The sequence below is a fragment of the Notothenia rossii genome (assembly GCF_949606895.1).
Source record: "Notothenia rossii genome assembly, chromosome: 8".
Taxonomy (NCBI): domain Eukaryota; kingdom Metazoa; phylum Chordata; class Actinopteri; order Perciformes; family Nototheniidae; genus Notothenia; species Notothenia rossii.
In genome coordinates, this window is record NC_136906.1 from 77,666,258 (window position 1) to 77,685,367 (window position 19,110).

A 19,110-nucleotide genomic window follows, 5' to 3' on the forward strand; every position below is an offset into this window, starting at 1 on the left:
TTTATGAGAGCTTCTGAATCGGACTGTGCCGGCGTACATGTTTACAGGACACTAACTTATAATATATATCCACCCCTTTGCTGCTGATGACTCTCCTGACCTGCACTTCCAGACATATCCGGTGATACATCATGAAAGTGATATATCTTCTTTTCTCACTTGATAATATCACAACAGGATCGCTATAAGAGGACTTACTATGATACTATACAAAAGTGTTATTTATAAAGTACTTCGTGGGGAGCAATGTTTATATTGCTAGCAAATACTGAGCATTTTTTTTTAGAAGGGTTTGTTTGAGTAATCTTATACATTAGTGGTGTTAATCCAGTGGATGAGTCTGATTCAGTTCAGAAATTCAGTTAAACATCAGTGTGTGCAACTGTAACGTTTCAACGGCTGTTCTTACTTTGATTTCCCCTTCCTGCTCAAGAGGTGAAGAACAATAAATAAAGTGAGGCTGTCCACAAAACCTCACAAAGACTGAAGGAAATAGGAGGAGTACAATGTGAGTCAGCTTTAGTATTTATTAGTGAGTTCATAACTGAAAAGGCCATGAAGACAAGCTTGGCATGCATTCTTATTTTCATTCAGCTTTTTGAAGGTAAGAGAAATTCACTTTTTATTTTCCTCTTTCAAACACTGATATCCTGACAGCTGACATCAACATGTGATGTTCATACAGTGTAATCTGTAGGGAGGTTTCATCAGACCAGTTGTGTGGCTTTGTTTAGAGCCTCGTTATGTATTAACAGTAAAGACTAAGCATCCTTGTTTCTTTAATGTTTATGTTGTATAAACATTCCTTACTCAACAATCATTAAAATAATCGTTTTGCTAGTATTAAGCTATAAGTATTGTGCTGAAGTTTGGTCAGGGAGGGTGAGAGATGGACACATATTGAACCCTTTATTGTCTGGATTGTTGTGCTTCGCCTACTTGTAGGGCAAAACCATCACAGGGCCCAGAGTGACAGTTTCACGTGCCACTAAATCTGAAACATGAATACAAATGAAAGTGAGAGTCAAATAATATTTAGTTGGTTCAGTTTTCACAAACAGATCACAGATTATGAAAGTTACAAAACTGTAGGATTTACAGTTTACCTTCAGGGATCAGACTTCCGAAGTTTGTATGACCGGTGAGGAAGTTGCTGGAGCATGTATCGTCGCAACATCGACACACATCATCACTGCCATCGACATTTATCCATCTGATGATTAGAATACAGAATTAATCATTGTTTTCCTTTCGCTTTGAATTTACACCCAAATCCAATGTTGAAATAATAGCCATTTATTTGTATACATATACTCCATGGGCAGAGTCAACATTCTAACATATTCTTAAAGCTTACATTTAGCACATTCCTCTCACACGTGTACTGTTTCAGTCCAAATGCTGAGGTAAGCATCACTGTTACATTGATCTGGCTGTACAGAGACAGCATGGAAACTTTATTTTAGAAAGTATTTATCCTTATATTTACAGTAAATGTTAGACCTCATTAAAAATACATGTTTCCTTAATTAAGTAACTTGATTACTTAAGCAGCAAGAAATATTAATAGCAAACATTTCAACCAATTTTAGCTTATAGAGAATTTTGAACATGAGCCTTTGTAAATGATACACTGACAAACCTTTTGCAACATTACAGTAAAGTAAAGAGCAACAATTCACAAAATAAGTAATAAAAGCACCTTGAATTTATATAATTGCAGGCCTTGTTGGTGGGGCTGCTCGTCTGCATTTCAGAGGTCGCTTTCAGCTGGCAAGTGATAAAGATCTAATATAAGAGAGACCAAACAAATGTCATTATACAACCTCGAAGCATTTCCAAACATGACAAAATCATTCAGGTTATAGAAGTGGCTCACTGAGTTCCTTGTTGTGTCCTGGGGAAACAGGAAGGCAGCGAGCTGCAGCTGAAGAGAAGAAGATCTTGTTCTGGGATTGAAAAGTGCATTTGATCCTTCCTCTTTGGCATCATTGAAGCACCTGACGAAACAAATTACATTTGAATGCAATTTAAAGTGGACCTATCATGCTATATTTGAATAATATAGTGTAGGGCCATATCTATATAAAAGACATATTTATACTTTTTATTTTTCAAAATACCAAACCGATCATGCATTTTAGCCATTCCTCATTTCGCTCAATTTAACACTGTCTTTGCATCATGGGCTGATTCTGTGAGAACAGCACCATCTACAGGCCTGGCATATGTACTACAGCGTCTCCAGTGCTTTCCAAAGGCAATGTCCGTGGATGTCTCCTCCTGATTGGTGGAGTTGGCCCAATAGCCGTAGTGCCACTTCTGTGACGTCATAGAAGTGTTCAAATCTGGATCGGTCTGTATCAGATCCGTTGCAGCCCCTTTTTAAGAGATTTGGGTATGGAGGGAAATAGAGAGGGTTGTGTTTTCTGACACTTGGTGAGTTCCCTGGAACACCGGGGACACATATTCATGTAGAAAAGACGCACAAAAGTGCATTTTGCATGATAGGTCACCTTTAAGAGCCAATTATCAGTATCATATATTCTGAGCTTCTCTTACCCATGGTTTTCGATAAAGTAATATCTGGGGGCTGATCTCGGGTCAGGAGACAGAGCGGCGACACAGCCGTCGATAAACAGGCGTCTGTGTCCCGCATCAGGACCGCTGTAAGAGGCCTCGAGGTGCAGGAGGTCTCCGGTGTAGAAGACACTGGTGAGCGTCTCTCCTGTCCAGTCCTCTACAATTAAACACAAGCATCACTTACTGTGATTGAAGTCAACACATTTGTGTTTCTGCTTATACTCACTGTAACGACGAGACGCCGTTACTAGAGCTCACGTGGACATAATCATTGTACTGTGTGGGGTATATTGACGACAACTTCCCTGTTCCCCATGTATGTTGTAGCTGATTGTGTGCACCTGGTGCCCTGTGTTGTCTCCTCCCCCCTCACCTGTGTCTTATTATGCTAATTAGTGTATCGGTATTTAGGCTCTGTTTTCCCTGTCTGTGTGAAGGCTGGTAGTGTGTGTGAGATCTTTGTGGCTGCAGGATGTGTTCACGGAGAACAGCAGGATTGAGGCTGTGAACTTTGTGCACATTATTTTAATAAATGCCCATGTCGGGTTATATCTTTGGACGTTCTGCCTCTGCTTCCTTGCTTGGTCGGGCCGCTCAACGGTCAGTCTCACTCACTTATTCTGTAATGAGTTCTGAAACTGTAATTGAGTGTTTCTTTATTGGTTGAAAAAATGCTCCAACTTATAAGGAATACTATATTTCACATGAATGTTCATTTTGTATTAAACTACGACGGGTGTTTTTTTTCTAATTAAAATGGCCGCATTTAAGAAAAGCAAAACATCCATTGACAATGTCTTAAACTTGTGCAGGAAAATCAAAGACCCATTTATCCAGTAGTGTACTAAAAAAAAAAAGAAATTGCCCTGCGAAATACACTGTTTATGTATGATTTGAGAATTCAACGTAAGGAATTAATGCACACATTGTCTTTAGTGGGTGATATTCCTTTAAAAAGATACATAAATTATATATTTAAAAAAAACTCCAGTTCTCCAACATGCCTGGAAATTGAGAGGTGAGGGGTTTTCCGTTCAAATCTGCAACATCACTGCTAGATGCCACTATATCCTACAAACTGGTCCTTGAGGTAAAGTGCATCTGGTCTGCCCCTGGCTCCGCATGTGCCCAGGTGTTTGGGTTATAAGGAGAGACTGGAGGAGAAGGATCGGTCGCCTATCTTTATGCCGGAAGACTGTCTGTGGACGATCTCTGCTGTTCTTGATCTGTAGACCTCTTTGCTGTTGTGTTATGACGTGTATCCTGGAGGACCTGGTAGTCTAGTTTTCGTGGCTTTATTTAGTTTCCCGTAGCATTTTGTTAGATTTCTGGTTAGGGGAGGGAAGCTCTGGGTCCTACGGCCCGTGGTGTGGCTGGCTCGAGCTCCCTCCTTTTTGTTTCTTTTGGCCAGTCCTCCAGACCTTGTTCGTTTGCCGGTTGGCCTGTGTGAGTAACGGCTGTACATTTAAACAAATGATTGCTGTTAAGTACTGGATGTTATATGTTTTCTTTTATGTTGCGGGTATCCCCACGAGCCACTACCACGGAGTAGGGGGCGGGCCGTAACACCGTTATATGGAATACTTTGGCTACTTAGGAAACCATTTTGTTTACATTTAATTGTTTTTAGCTGTGAGCAGGTCATCAGTTTTCCTTGTGTATTGCAACATTAAGAAGGAAACAAATTAAAATTTGAATAATTTATTATCTCTCTGGGTCCATTGTTTCAGAAAGGTCAGATTCTGTTGCAGTGGTGTTGGACAGTGGGGGTACAGCCACATTAACCACAGCAGTTTGGAGGACTTCATCGAGCGTCACTGTGTGGGTACGGTTCAGCACCGCTGTGTGGGTACTGTTCAGCACCGCTGTGTGGGTACTGTTCAGCACCGCTGTGTGGGTACTGTTCAGCACCGCTGCCTTCGACTGCAGGTGGGCCTCAGGAGAGGATTCTTCTAGAAGTTCAGGAACTTCCTCAGCATCATCATCTGTAGTCGCAGAAGAAATGTGTTAATGTAAAAGATGCATTCCAGAGTGCCATTTAAAAAAAAAAAAAAAAAGAGTTAAGACTTTTCACATCTAAACTTTGTCTGCTCCATTTCTGTCTTCTTCATCTTTATTCTGCGCAGAAGCTAAAGTCAGAACGTCCACCTGGTTTTGGGTCGATGATGAATCAGGAAGCAGTCCTTTCCTCTGATCTTTGACAGAAAAACAATTCAACATTTAGATTTAATTATGGGCCATTTTAGTCTCAATTTAGAGATTTTTTTAAAGGCTTCAAATGAACAAAGAATTATTGAACACTGGTATTGACTTACCAACTCTGTTTATTCCACTCCTCCACTGGCTGCCATACATTGTAGATCTGCTGGTTTGATCAAGAATGGACGAAAGCCCCTCTGCAGGTATGGGCCGGCTTTTCTGCTTGGCTGGCAAGACCATCATCGGACCCACTCTGGCCTGATGTTCCCACCCTAACACAAACCAGCACAATACGTGTTAATTCAGTTACCCAGACATCATCATGTCTAAAACCTATGCCAAAATTGAACAATATGACGACATCTGCAGCAAATATTAAATCATAAAAGTTTCTCCATGCTCCCAACCTGTACTGGTCTTCAGTCCGCTCCTCCAGAGGGGTTCACGCTCTTCTGGCTTCACAAACCCTCGAGGCCTAAACTTGCTCAGGCTGCTGGGCTTACTGGGAGTTTGCTCAACTTCAAGTAGTCTTTTGCATTGCCCACATAAGTAGTCCTTACCATCAGCGGACCTCCATCTGATCAATTAAAAAACACTCAGCACCAATACTTTGTTGTTTGTGTGTAATTTGACATATCTTAGACTGGATCTCACTTGCCTTCCATTCCCAAAAGTGCACGCCTTGTTTGGTGCATCTGTGTTATTTATTGGCACAGCATTCAGGTGACATGTGATGTAGAGCTATGAGAAAAGCAGGTGTTGGGAAACACGCACACACAATCATGTTTAAGGCAATTGAATAGAGCCTTACCTCCCCTCTGTCCTCATTATAAAATCTGAAGGCATCAATGGACATGTGGAGCTTGTCATCCTGTGTCCTGGCTAAGAATTGAGACCTTGAGCCTGGAAGCTGAGAGTCAACAAAGCACCTATGATGAGGAAAATCAAAAGCCGCAACACTAAATTAGCACTCATTGACTACTACTATAACCAGAGTCTGCGTTACCCACAATGCAACTCCACCACTAACATTTCTAGTCGTATAGACAAGTTCTGGGGGTAATTCTTTAGAGTCAGAACTGCACAAATCTGACCTGTGTATTTGCCAATAGTGGCACAGAAAGGAACTAGAATACCAAAGATTAAAGCAAACCGCAGCTAGCCTTAGCTAACGGCTAACTTGAAGACGACACTAAAAGCACTGATCTTTTATTAACCTGTCACTCGAGTCAGCATTGCACGCGTCTGAACTAAACCACTTGAAGAGCCTTACACATTAAACAGCTCCCTCTAGGGTCAGAAAAAGACTTTGCTTTTTGCCATTTAGCAATTTGCAGCCTTACCCATTTTCAATGAAGGCATGCCTGGGGCTGGAGTGCATGTCAGGGCTCAGTGTAGCCACGCAGCTGCTCACAAACACTCGGAGCCCAATGTGATGCCCAATTCTGACCGAGGCCTCGATGCTGATGGGCTCACCGAGATGAAACACATTAGAGCCTCTTTTGTGCTGCCAGTCACCTGCACACGGACAGAAAAAAAATAAATTACTAAGTGCAAATAGAGACATGACAACGCATAACATGAGAAATGATCAAAACCCACTTGTCATGATTCTCAAGTTAAACTGCAACATTTCCACTGCAGCCTGGGTCGACGTGAAGGGGATCCAGGTAGGCATGAGTGAAGAACTGGACAAACTGTACTTCCTAAGAAACAGAAAAAAATGCATTTAAAAAAAAAACCCAATATCATTTAAAGATTTTTACAGTGTGAGCTTTAAAAACGAGAGACGGACCTTTCGTAATGACATTCAATTGGAATTACAGCCTCTTCCATTCGAACAACACCATATGGAGAAGCCTCAGGAGAGTATATGAGCAGGTTTGTGTAGATCAGAGAGTCCTCAGTTACCTGTGGAGAGTAGACGTGTTTAAAACTAGAAGCTATAATGAATCAGATTTGAAATGAAATATATTTAAAGTTACCCAGTGTCTGGTGCCGCACTCCACAAGTCCAACACTGATACTGTACTCATCTGCTGAAGACGCTGTAGCTCTGCAGTACTGGTTGTTGGTCTCTACTCCAAGGCGTATCTCGTCACCCTCAACCGGAGCTCCAACCGCAAACATATCGGCTTTGATAACAATCTCCAAAGAGTCTGGATGACAGGTCACTCTGATGGTATTCACCTGCTGCGCTTCCTCAGCCAGAGACTTCTGCTGCTGCTGCTGCTGCCCGAGTTCTGACCTGCCTGTGTTCGCAAGGCTCTGAGACGAAGCATCTTGTGTGCGCGGGAAAGCAAAAGAGGCGCTAACACAGAGTCCTACAAGGAGGATAACCTGAAAATGAAAGGCCTCCATAAGTGAAACTGTTAACAGGAACCCGGTCAGCTGCCCTCTGTCTTCCTGACTGACTCACAGTAGGCCTATGGTTCAGTGTGAGCGGTGGAGCTTTTTAAACTCGAGCCGATCATTATCCTCATCAGAGCAGCACACCTGCGTCCAATCAGACACCCATCAGCTTCATTGGCTGCACACTCTGAACTCAAAACACGAGGCTGATAGAGAGAGAGGTGAAGGGCGTTTTCACATGTTTAAAATGTGCATATATTTGCTTCATTGCTTGTTACTTTGGATTTTAAATAACATGTTAGTGTTGCAGTTCATGAAAACCAATCAGGAAGCATTTTGACATCCCCCTGGATCCTTCATTTGTACTATCACATTATTATTGTGGTCTATGGTGTCATTTTATTATGTTTTAAACTATCATTCATGTTTTGTTGATCTGTACAGACTAAATCAAATAAAACTTGTGATTTTGAGCTCCATAAATACAATTTGATCTATATGTTTGAAACACAAGACATATCATATACAAATCAATCCATGCAGTTCAAACAAAGAAAGTGCCTCCAAATACTTAAAATCAAATGACTTACGAAATATAAAGTTCAAAATTCTTAATGATCCATTTCAGATGTTCACCCTGTACTGTTGCCTACATATTTTGTTATTTTAGATTGATCCATTTGGTTTTTTCTGTTCATACTTTTCAGTTTGTTTCGGTCCAGAGGGCCGTTATTGGAGATGTTAGAGTCGAAAGGGGGAGACAGAGGGGAGGACATGCCAGAAATGTTCGGCTGGTTCAGGATTCAAACTGGTTGACTAGGCAGTGGTGGCTGAATATGGGCTGCAAGCTCTAACCACTGACATATCAGGCAAGCCCATTCTTATCATGGGTTATTGACCTAACCTCTTTCCTATTATGTCCTTTATATTTGGACACATTGTATTGTCTTGTATGTGAATAGCACTTTTTTGCTGCGCTCAAAACACAACCCAAGCATTAAAAATATATTATTATTTATGAGAGCTTCTGAATCGGACTGTGCCGGCGTACATGTTTACAGGACACTAACTTATAATATATATCCACCCCTTTGCTGCTGATGACTCTCCTGACCTGCACTTCCAGACATATCCGGTGAGACATCATGAAAGTGATATATCTTCTTTTCTCACTTGATAATATCACAACAGGATCGCCATAAGAGGACTTACTATGATACTATACAAAAGTGTTATTTATAAAGTACTTCGTGGGGAGCAATGTTTATATTGTTAGCAAATACTGAGCATTTTTTTTTGAGAAGGGTTAGTTTGAGTAATCTTATACATTAGTGGTGTTAATCCAGTGGATGAGTCTGATTCAGTTCAGAAATTCAGTTAAACATCAGTGTGTGCAACTGTAACGTTTCAACGGCTGTTCTTACTTTGATTTCCCCTTCCTGCTCAAGAGGTGAAGAACAATAAATAAAGTGAGGCTGTCCACAAAACCTCACAAAGACTGAAGGAAATAGGAGGAGTACAATGTGAGTCAGCTTTAGTATTTATTAGTGAGTTCATAACTGAAAAGGCCATGAAGACGAGCTTGGCATGCATTCTTATTTTCAATCAGCTTTTTGAAGGTAAGAGAAATTCACATTTTATTTTCCTCTTTCAAACACTGATATCCTGACAGCTGACATCAACATGTGATGTTCATACAGTGTGATCTGTAGGGATGTTTCATCAGACCAGTTGTGTGGCTTTGTTTAGAGCCTCGTTATGTATGAACAGTGAAGACTAAGCATCCTTGTTTCTTTAATGTTTATGTTGTATAAACATTCCTTACTCAACAATCATTAAAATAATCGTTTTGCTAGTATTAAGCTATAAGTATTGAGCTGAAGTTTGGTCAGGGAGGGTGAGAGATAGACACATATTGAACCCTTTATTGTCTGGATTGTTGTGCTTCGCCTACTTGTAGGGCAAAACCATCAGAGGGCCCAGAGTGACAGTTTCACGTGCCAATAAATCTGAAACATGAATAAAAATGAAAGTGAGAGTCAAATAATATTTAGTTTGTTCAGTTTTCACAAACAGATCACAGATTATGAAAGTTACAAAACTGTAGGATTTACAGTTTACCTTGAGGGATCAGACTTCCGAAGTTTGTATGACCGGTGAGGAAGTTGCTGGAGCATGTATCGTCGCAACATCGACACACATCATCACTGCCATCGACATTTATCCATCTGATGATTAGTATACAGAATTAATCATTGTTTTCCTTTCGCTTTGAATTTACACCCAAATCCAATGTTGAAATAATAGCCATTTATTTGTATACATATACTCCATGGGCAGAGTCAACATTCTAACATATTCTTAAAGCTTACATTTAGCACATTGCTCTCACACCTGTACTGTTTCAGTCCAAATGCTGAGGTAAGCATCACTGTTACATTGATCTGGCTGTACAGAGACAGCATGGACACTTCATTTTAGAAAGTATTTATCCTTATATTTACAGCAAACGTTAGACCTCATTAAAAATACATGTTTCCTTAATTAAGTAACTTGATTACTTAAGCAGCAAGAAATATTAATAGCAAACATTTGAACCAGTTTTAGCTTATAGAGAATTTTTAACATGAGCCTTTGTAAATGATACACTGACAAACCTTTTGCAACATTACAGTAAAGTAAAGAGCAACAATTCACCAAATAAGTAATAAAAGCACCTTGAATTTATATAATTGCAGGCCTTGTTGGTGGGGCTGCTCGTCTGCATCTCAGAGGTCGCTTTCAGCTGGCAAGTGATAAAGATCTAATATAAGAGAGACCAAACAAATGTCATTATACAACCTCGAAGCATTTCCAAACATGACAAAATCATTCAGGTTATAGAAGTGGCTCACTGAGTTCCTTGTGTCCTGGGGAAACAGGAAGGCATCGAGCTGCAGCTGAAGAGAAGAAGATCTTGTTCTGGGATTGAAAAGTGCATTTGATCCTTCCTCTTTGGCATCATTGAAGCACCTGACGAAACAAATTACATTTGAATGCAATTTAAAGTGGACATATCATGCTATATTTGAATAATATAGTGTAGGACCATACCTATATAAAAGACATATTTATACTTTTTATTTTTCAAAATACCAAACTGATCATGAATTTTAGCCATTCCTCATTTCGCTCAATTTAACACTGTCTTTGCACGGGCTGATTCTGTGAGAACAGCACCATCTACAGGCCTGCCATATGTACTACAGCGTCTCCAGCGCTTTCCAACAGCAATGTCCGTGGCTGTCTCCTCCTGATTGGTGGAGTTGGCCCAATAGCCATAGCGCCACTTCTGTGACGTCATAGAAGTGTTCAAATCTGGATCAGTCTGTATCAGATCCGTTGCAGCCCCTTTTTAAGAGATTTGTGTATGGAGGAAAATAGAGAGGGTTGTGTTTTCTGACACTTGGTGAGTTCCCTGGAACACCGGGGACACATGTTCATGTAAAAAAGACGCACAAAAGTGCATTTTGCAGGATAGGTCACCTTTAAGAGCCAATTATCAGTATCATATATTCTGAGCTTCTCTTACCCATGGTTTTCAATAAAGTAGTAGCTGGGGGCTGATCTCGGGTCAGGAGACAAAGCGGCGACACAGCCGTCGATAAACAGGCGTCTGTGTCCCGCATCTGGACCGCTGTAAGAGGCCTCGAGGTGCAGGAGGTCTCCGGTGTAGAAGACACTGGTGAGCGTCTCTCCTGTCCAGTCCTCTACAATTAAACACAAGCATCACTTACTGTGATTGAAGTCAACACATTTGTGTTTCTGCTTATACTCACTGTAACGACGAGACGCCGTTACGAGAGCTCACGTGGACATAATCATTGTACTGTGTGGGGTATATTGACGACAACTTCCCTGTTCCCCATGTATGTTGTAGCTGATTGTGTGCACCTGGTGCCCTGTATTGTCTCCTCCCCCCTCACCTGTGTCTTGTTGTGCTAATTAGTGTATCGGTATTTAGGCTGTTTTCCCTGTCTGTGTGAAGGCTGGTAGTGTGTGTGAGATCTTTGTGGCTGCAGGATGTGTTCACGGAGAACAGCAGGATTGAGGCTGTGAACTTTGTGCACATTATTACTACTACTCCTACTCTCTCACTACTCTCACTACTAGCAAGATGGCCGCGCCTGTGTTGGCAGCTCGTCATTTTCGCTTCCTACCTCTTCTGTTTTTCGTGGTTTTGTTTGTAACGTCCTTTCTAAAAAGTGCCAAATCGGCTAGAGTTTATGCTCGTCAGACTCTGCTGGATATCGGTTTCTCAGCGTTATCCCCCGTGCAACACCACTATGATTTCTGGAGCGCTCATGGCGCCCTACGCCAACATCTGCCTCGGGCTGTCTGGGCTCCCTGCCCTGGCTGCACCCGGACGAAGCGTACGCGAAGACGGGGTAGACGAGCGGGCGTTTCGGTGAGACTGAGAAATCTTACCTGTGATCGTCCCTGGTCTGCACTCCTCGCCGTATCCACGGCGGCTGGCTGTACTGTGAGACCGTCCTGTCTCCGTCCAATTCTACCTGCCTCCTCGATGCAGCTCCCGGCTTTCGTCCCGGTAAGAAGACGCGCAGTGTTCTCCAGTGTGGCTTCAGTGCCTGGGTGTCTGCGTTCTCTACCTCGGGCTTCCACCATCGGGAGGGCCGGCTCCGATAACATCAGCGTGGTTCTGTTGAATGCCCGTTCAATCGCTAACAAATCGTTCGCTCTGAATGATCTCTTCACATCTAAGGACTTGGACTTTCTGTTCATCACGGAGACGTGGCAGAAGACCGAGGAATTTGCTGCTCTCAACGAACTATGTCCCCCGGACTGCTCTTACTCCTGTGTCCCGCGAACAACAGGCCGAGGCGGGGGCCTTGCCATAATAAACAGGGACGGCTTCTCTACACGTTCAGTAAGCTGCGGAACTTTCTCCACTTTTGAGGTCTCAGTCTCCAAAGTTGGTCGCGCCAACCCTTTCTACTGCATTTTGATCTATCGCCCTCCGGGCAGAAACGCAAATTTTATTACGGATTTCGGACATTTTTTAGCTTCCATCATCCGCTTTGATAGAGTTTTGATGGTTGGGGATTTTAACGTTCACGTCAACGATAGCTCGGACTCCTTTGCTGTAAACTTTTTGAATGTCACAGAATCATTTAACTTTACGCAACATGTTTCTGGTCCCACCCATGCAAAAGGTAATACGCTTGATCTTGTATTTACTACTGGTTTAAAGATTAATTCGATTTGCACTGAAGAGTTGACTGTCTCTGATCATTATTGTGTCCTGTTTAACACACTGTTTGATAATGACGTTGTTCTGGGGAAGCGAGTTAAATGCTCGCGCGTTATCAACAGCCTGACAGCGAATAAATTCGCCTCTAAATTTGACAGCAACATAGTAAACCCCTCCCATGTCGACATAGATCTCATGGTTAACTCCTTTAACACCCACTGCTCTAGTATTCTAGACGAGGTCGCCCCCATGGTTACTAGAAAGCTGTTAGCAGTTAACCACTCCCCCTGGTTAAATGAAAACATCTACAATTTTAGACGAAAATGCCGTAAAGTAGAGCGTCTCTGGAAATCTACCCATCTCCAGGTGCACCGCCTTTACCTAAAGGACCTTATGTCTGAATACAACAACATGGTTAGAGATGCCAGGGCAGCCTACTTCTCTGATATCATTACATCCAGTAAGCACAATCCTAGCATCCTGTTTAAGACCATCAACAACATTGTTAGTTCTCCTCTCCCCCCCATCCCTGTTTTCTCAAATGAGGATTGTAATGACTTTCTCTTGTTCTTTGTAAACAAGGTTGCGGATGTGAGAGCCAGCATTTCCCCCTCCCTCTCCCCCCTCCCCACCTGCCCAGCCAGGCATTCAACTTTGAACTGTTTTGCCCCTATTTCCCTTCAAGATCTCATTGACATAGTTAATTCCATGAAACGCTCTTCCAGTCCACTAGATGTCATCCCCACCTCCATCCTGAAAGAAGCAATCAACTCTGTTGGCCCCGGTTTGGTTTCCATCATTAACTTTTCTCTTGAATCTGGCTCTGTCCCTTCATATTTTAAGCAGGCGGTTGTCGAGCCCCTCCTTAAGAAACCTAACCTGGACCCCTCTCTCCCAAAAAACTATAGACCTATTTCTAAGCTGCCTTTCACCTCCAAAGTGCTTGAAAAGGTTGTTGCGAACCAGCTCAACGCTTTTCTGGCCAACACTAACACCCTAGATAAATTTCAATCTGGTTTCCGCACGAAGCATTCCACTGAGACTGCACTCCTCAGGGTCTCTAACGACATCCTGATGGCTGCAGACTCGGGTGAATGCGCTGTGCTGATCATGTTAGACCTCAGCGCAGCATTTGATACTGTGGACCACAGCATCATGCTGGATAGGCTTAGAGAGTGGGTGGGCATTTCAGGGAGAGCCCTAGATTGGTTTTCCTCATATCTCGGAGGAAGGTCATTCTCAGTGGCCGTTGGTCCGTTCACTTCTGACCCTGCTCCCCTACCCTGTGGGGTACCACAGGGTTCCATCTTGGCCCCGCTCCTCTGGGCCTTATATTTGCTCCCCCTTGGCTCTATCATCAGCAGCTTTAAGGGTGTGTCCTACCACTGCTACGCTGATGATATCCAGCTGTATGTGTCCTTCACTCCGCAAAACATGCAGAAAATTAACATCCTACTGGACTGTCTAGCTGCCATTGAGGGCTGGATGGGGAGAAATTTCCTCCAGCTAAATGCGGCGAAGACAGAGGTACTTATAATTGCCTCAGACTCCCTAGCAGCCAAGGTAAAAAACCTAATGGGGCCCCTCACCACCAACGTTCACCCCCACATCAGAAATCTTGGGGTGTTCTTTGACCAGGCTATGAACATGGACAAACATGTTTCCTCACTGACCCGCAACTGTTTTTTCCACATCCGCAACATCGCTAAACTCAGGTCCATTGTGTCTCATGCAGAGCTTGAAATGGCTGTCCACGCATTCATATCATCCCGGTTAGACTACTGTAATTCACTTTTCACCTGTCTCAGCAAAGCCTCTGTTCACCGTCTGCAGCTGGTTCAAAACGCTGCCGTCCGCTTAATCACCAGGTCTAAAAAATCCTGCCATATCACCCCCATTCTAGCCTCCCTGCACTGGCTACCAGTTCATTTCAGGATCCAGTACAAGATCCTGATTATCTCATACAAAGCTCTAAACGGCCAAGCCCCAGCCTACATCAGCGAGCTCATTCCACCACACCAAAACACTCGTTCGCTGAGGTCCTCTGACCAGGGGCTTCTGGCAGTGCCCAGGACCCGACTAAAGACCAGGGGGGACCGGGCGTTTGGGGCGGCCGCCCCTAGACTCTGGAACGCACTTACCCCGGTCCTGAGATCGGCTCCCTCCCTCAACCTGTTCAAGGGACACCTAAAGACGCACTTATTTAAGCAGGCGTTTGAGCAGTCTTAGGCCGTTCATCACGTCACTGTCCTGTCACTGTCGATCACTGGTCCTCTTGCACTTGGTTTCATGTTTGTATATTGTTTTTAAGTTTTTATTCTATTTTCCTGTCATGTTATGCTTTGTTATTATTATGCCTTAGTGCCATATTGGCCTAATTGTTTTGACTGCTATATTTTGTACAGCACTCTGTGCATTCGTGCTGGGAGGGGTGCTTTAGAAATAAACTTTTACTTACTTACTTACATTATTTTAATAAATGCCCACGTCGGGTTATATTTTTGAACGCTCTGCCTCCTTGCTTGGTCGGGTCGCTCAACGGTCAGTCTCACTCACTTATTCTGTAATGAGTTCTGAAACTGTAATTGAGTGTTTCTTTATTGGTTGAAAAAATGCTCTAACTTATAAGGAATACTATATTTCACATGAATGTTCATTTTGTATTAAACTACGACGGGTGTTTTTTTTTCTAATTAAAATGGACGCTGTTAAGAAAAGCAAAACATCCATTGACAATGTCTTAAACTTGTGCAGGAAAATCAAAGACCCATTTATCCAGTCGTGTAGTAAAAAAATAAATAAAGAAATTGCCCTGCGAAATACACTGTTTATGTATGATTTGAGAATTCAACGTAAGGAACTAATGACCACATTGTCTTTAGTGGGTGATATTCCTTTAAAAAGATACATAAATTATATATTTAAAAAAGACTCCAGTTCTCCAACATGCCTGGAAATTGAGAGGTGAGGGGTTTTCCATTCAAATCTGCAACATCACTGCTAGATGCCACTATATCCTACACACTGGTCCTTGAGGTAAAGTGCATCTGGTCTGCCCCTGGCTCCGCATGTGCCCATGTGTTTGGGTTATAAGGAGAGACTGGAGGAGAAGGATCGGTCGCCTATCTTTATGCCGGAAGACTGTCTGTGGACGATCTCTGCTGTTCTTGATCTGTAGACCTCTTTGCTGTTGTGTTATGACGTGTATCCTGGAGGACCTGGTAGTCTAGTTTTCGTGGCTTTATTTAGTTTCCCGTAGCGTTTTGTTAGATTTCTGGTTAGGGGAGGGAAGCTCTGGGTCCTACGGCCCGTGGCGTGGCTGGCTCGAGCTCCCTTCTTTTGGCCAGTCCTCCAGACCTTGTTCGTTTGACCGGCGTTGGCCTGTGTGAGTAACGGCTGTACATTTAAACAAATGATTGCTGTTAAGTACTGGACGTTGTGTGTTTTCTTTTATGTTGCGGGTCTCCCCACGAGCCACTACCACGGAGTAGGGGGCGGGCCGTAACACCGTTACATGGAATACTTTGGCTACTTAGGAAACAATTGTGTTTGCATTTAATTGTTTTTAGCTGTGAGCAGGTCATCAGTTTTCCTTGTGTATTGCAACATTAAAAAGCAAACAAATACAAATTTGAATAATTTATTATCTCTCTGGGTCCATTGTTTCAGAAAGGTCAGATTCTGTTGCAGTGGTGTTGGACAGTGGGGGCACAGCCACATTAACCACAGCAGTTTGGAGGACTTCATCTAGAGTCGCTGTGTGGGTACTGTTCAGCACTGCTGTGTGGGTAATGTTCAGCACCGCTGTGTGGGTACTGTTCAGCACCGCTGTGTGGGTACTGTTCAGCACTGCTGCCTTCGACTGCAGGTGGGCCTCAGGAGAGGATTCTTCTAGAAGTTCAGGAACTTCCTCAGCATCATCATCTGTAGTCGCAGAAGAAATGTGTTAATGTAAGATGCATTCCAGAGTGCCATTTAAAAAAAAGAGTTAAGACTTTTCACATTTAACCTTTGTCTGCTCCATTTCTGTCTTCTTCATCTTTATTCTGCACAGAAGCTAAAGTCAGAACGTCCACCTGGTTTTGGGTCGATGATGAATCAGGAAGCAGTCCTTTCCTCTGATCTTTGACAGAAAAACAATTCAACATTTAGATTTAATTATGGGCCATTTTAATCTCAATTTAGAGATTGTTAAAGACTTCAAATGAACAAAGAATAATTGAACACTGGTATTGACTTACCAACTCTGTTTCTTCCACTCCTCCACTGGCTGCCATACATTGTAGATCTGCTGGTTTGATCAAGAATGGAAGAAAGCCCCTCTGCAGGTATGGGCCAGCTTTTCTGCTTGGCTGGCAAGACCATCATCGGACCAACTCTGGCCTGATGTTCCCACCCTAACACAAACCAGCACAATGCGTGTTAATTCAGTTACCCAGACATCATCATGTCTAAAACCTATGCCAAAATTGATCATTATGACGACATCTGCAGCCAATATTAAATCATACAAGTTTCTACATGCTCCCAACCTGTACTGGTATTCAGTCCGCTCCTCCAGAGGGGTTCACGCTCTTCTGGCTTCACAAACCCTCGAGGCCTAAACTTGCTCGGGCTGCTGGGCTTACTGGGAGTTTGCTCAACTTCAAGTGGTCTTTTGCATTGGCCACATAAGTAGTCCTTACCATCAGCGGACCTCCATCTGATCAATTAAAAAACACTCAGCACCAATACTTTGTTTTTTGTGTGTAATTTGACATATCTTAGACTGGATCTCACTTGCCTTCCATTCCCAAAAGTGCACGCCTTGTTTGGTGCATCTGTGTTATTTATTGGCACAGCATTCAGGTGACATGTGATGTAGAGCTATGAGAAAAGCAGGTGTTGGGAAACACGCACACACAATCATGTTTAAGGCAATTAAATAGAGCCTCACCTCCCCTCTGTCCTCATTATAAAATCTGAAGGCATCAATGGACATGTGGAGCTTGTCATCCTGTGTCCTGGCTAAGAATTGAGACCTTGAGCCTGGAAGCTGAGAGTCAACAAAGCACCTATGATGAGGAAAAACAAAAGCCGCAACACTAAATTAGCACTCATTGACTACTACTATAACCAGAGTCTGCATTACCCACAATGCAACTCCACCACTAACATTTCTAGTCGTATAGACAAGTTCTGGAAATAATTATTTAGAGTCAGAACTGCACAAATCTGACCTGTGTATTTGCCAATAGTGGCACAGAAAGGAACTAGAATACCAAAGATTAAAGCAAGCCGCAGCTAGCCTTAGCTAACGGCTAACTTGAAGACGACACTAAAAAGGACTGATCTTTTATTAACCTGTCACTCGAGTCAGCATTGCTCCCGTCTGAATTAAACCACTTGAAGAGCCTTACACATTAAACAGCTCCCTCTAGGGTCAGAAAAAGACTTTGCTTTTTGCCATTTAGCAATTTGCAGCCTTACCCATTTTCAATGAAGGCATGCCTGGGGCTGGAGTGCATGTCAGGGCTCAGTGTAGCCACGCAGCTGCTCACAAACACTCGGAGCCCAATGTGATGCCCAATTCTGACCGAGGCCTCGATGCTGATGGGCTCACCGAGATGAAACACATTAGAGCCTCTTTTGTGCTGCCAATCACCTGCACACAGACAGAAAATAAATAAATTACTAAGTGCAAATAGAGACATGACAACGCATAACATGAGAAATGATCAAAACCCACTTGTCATGATTCTCAAGTTAAACTGCAACATTTCCACTGCAGCCTGGGTCGACGTGAAGGGGATCCAGGTAGGCATGAGTGAAGAACTGGACAAACTGTACTTCCTAAGAAACAGAAAAAAATGCATTAAAAAAAAAAAACCGATATCATTTAAAGATTTTTACAGTGTGAGCTTTAAAAACGAGAGACGGACCTTTCGTAATGACATTCAATTGGAATTACAGCCTCTTCCATTCGAACAACACCATATGGAGAAGCCTCAGGAGAGTATATGAGCAGGTTTGTGTAGATCAGAGAGTCCTCAGTTACCTGTGGAGAGTAGACGTGTTTAAAACTAGAAGCTATAATGAATCAGATTTGAAATGAAATATATTTAAAGTTACCCAGTGTCTGGTGCCGCACTCCACAAGTCCAACACTGATACTGTACTCATCTGCTGAAGACGCTGTAGCTCTGCAGTACTGGTTGTTGGTCTCTACTCCAAGGCGTATCTCGTCACCATCAACCGGAGCTCCAACCGCAAACATATCGGCTTTGATAACAATCTCCAAAGAGTCTGGATGACAGGTCACTCTGATGGTATTCACCTGCTGCGCTTCCTCAGCCAGAGACTTCTGCTGCTGCTGCTGCTGCCCGAGTTCTGACCTGCCTGTGTTCGCAAGGCTCTGAGACGAAGCATGTTGTGTGCGCGGGAAAGCAAAAGAGGCGCTAACACAGAGTCCTACAAGGAGGATAACCTGAAAATGAAAGGCCTCCATAAGTGAAACTGATGACAGGAACCCGGTCAGCTGCCCTCTGTCTTCCTGACTGACTCACAGTAGGCCTATGGTTCAGTGTGAGCAGTGGAGCTTTTTAAACTCTAGCCGATCATTATCCTCATCAGAGCAGCACACCTGCGTCCAATCAGACACCCATCAGCTTAATTGGCTGCACACTATGAACTCAAAACACGAGGCTGATAGAGAGAGAGGTGAAGGGCGTTTTCACATGTTTAAAAT

General features: G+C 43.0%; 2 protein-coding genes and 1 long non-coding RNA gene across 4 annotated transcripts; all 3 read right to left on the minus strand.

Moving 5' to 3' along the window:
• Positions 1–507: 507 nt before the first annotated feature.
• Positions 508–2,948, minus strand: LOC307016042. 2 transcript variants are annotated; one of them, XR_013801731.1, is made up of 5 exons: positions 2,810–2,948; positions 2,563–2,740; positions 1,703–1,788; positions 1,107–1,213; positions 508–994 (listed from the first exon to the last, which is right to left on the minus strand). It is a non-coding gene; the product is annotated as an uncharacterized lncRNA (long non-coding RNA). The 2 variants fall into 2 exon arrangements; XR_013801732.1 differs by lacking the exon at positions 2,810–2,948 and having other exon boundaries at positions 2,563–2,803.
• Positions 2,949–4,268: 1,320 nt separating this feature from the next.
• On the minus strand, positions 4,269–7,196 carry LOC307014969 (zona pellucida sperm-binding protein 3-like). The gene is made up of 10 exons (XM_079643256.1): positions 6,768–7,196; positions 6,578–6,693; positions 6,385–6,488; positions 6,126–6,300; positions 5,594–5,711; positions 5,441–5,523; positions 5,190–5,359; positions 4,899–5,054; positions 4,665–4,778; positions 4,269–4,568 (listed from the first exon to the last, which is right to left on the minus strand). The coding sequence occupies exons 1-10, from the start codon at positions 7,140–7,142 to the stop codon at positions 4,288–4,290; spliced, it is 1,692 nt and encodes a 563-aa protein (XP_079499382.1). The 5' UTR covers positions 7,143–7,196; the 3' UTR covers positions 4,269–4,287.
• An 8,814-nt stretch (positions 7,197–16,010) lies between these two features.
• Positions 16,011–18,939, minus strand: LOC307016292 (zona pellucida sperm-binding protein 3-like). Its single transcript, XM_079645330.1, has 10 exons — positions 18,496–18,939; positions 18,306–18,421; positions 18,113–18,216; positions 17,854–18,028; positions 17,321–17,438; positions 17,168–17,250; positions 16,917–17,086; positions 16,626–16,781; positions 16,394–16,507; positions 16,011–16,308 (listed from the first exon to the last, which is right to left on the minus strand). Exons 1-10 carry the CDS (start codon positions 18,868–18,870, stop codon positions 16,028–16,030), a joined length of 1,692 nt encoding a protein of 563 aa, XP_079501456.1. The 5' UTR covers positions 18,871–18,939; the 3' UTR covers positions 16,011–16,027.
• Positions 18,940–19,110: the final 171 nt, after the last annotated feature.

Excerpts from the sequence above, each read along its gene's own strand:
- LOC307016292 (XM_079645330.1), bottom strand. The coding sequence starts at position 18,870 with ATGGAGGCCTTTCATTTTCAGGTTATCCTCCTTGTAGGACTCTGTGTT. Across the intron at positions 17,251-17,320 it reads ATAATGAGGACAGAGGGGAG|CTCTACATCACATGTCACCT; the intron begins GTGAGGCTCTAT and ends CTTTTCTCATAG. Across the intron at positions 16,309-16,393 it reads CAGAAATGGAGCAGACAAAG|ATGATGATGCTGAGGAAGTT; the intron begins GTTAAATGTGAA and ends CTGCGACTACAG.
- LOC307014969 (XM_079643256.1), bottom strand. The coding sequence starts at position 7,142 with ATGGAGGCCTTTCATTTTCAGGTTATCCTCCTTGTAGGACTCTGTGTT. Across the intron at positions 6,489-6,577 it reads ATTGAATGTCATTACGAAAG|GAAGTACAGTTTGTCCAGTT; the intron begins GTCCGTCTCTCG and ends TCTGTTTCTTAG. Across the intron at positions 5,360-5,440 it reads TGCACTTTTGGGAATGGAAG|ATGGAGGTCCGCTGATGGTA; the intron begins GCAAGTGAGATC and ends TTAATTGATCAG.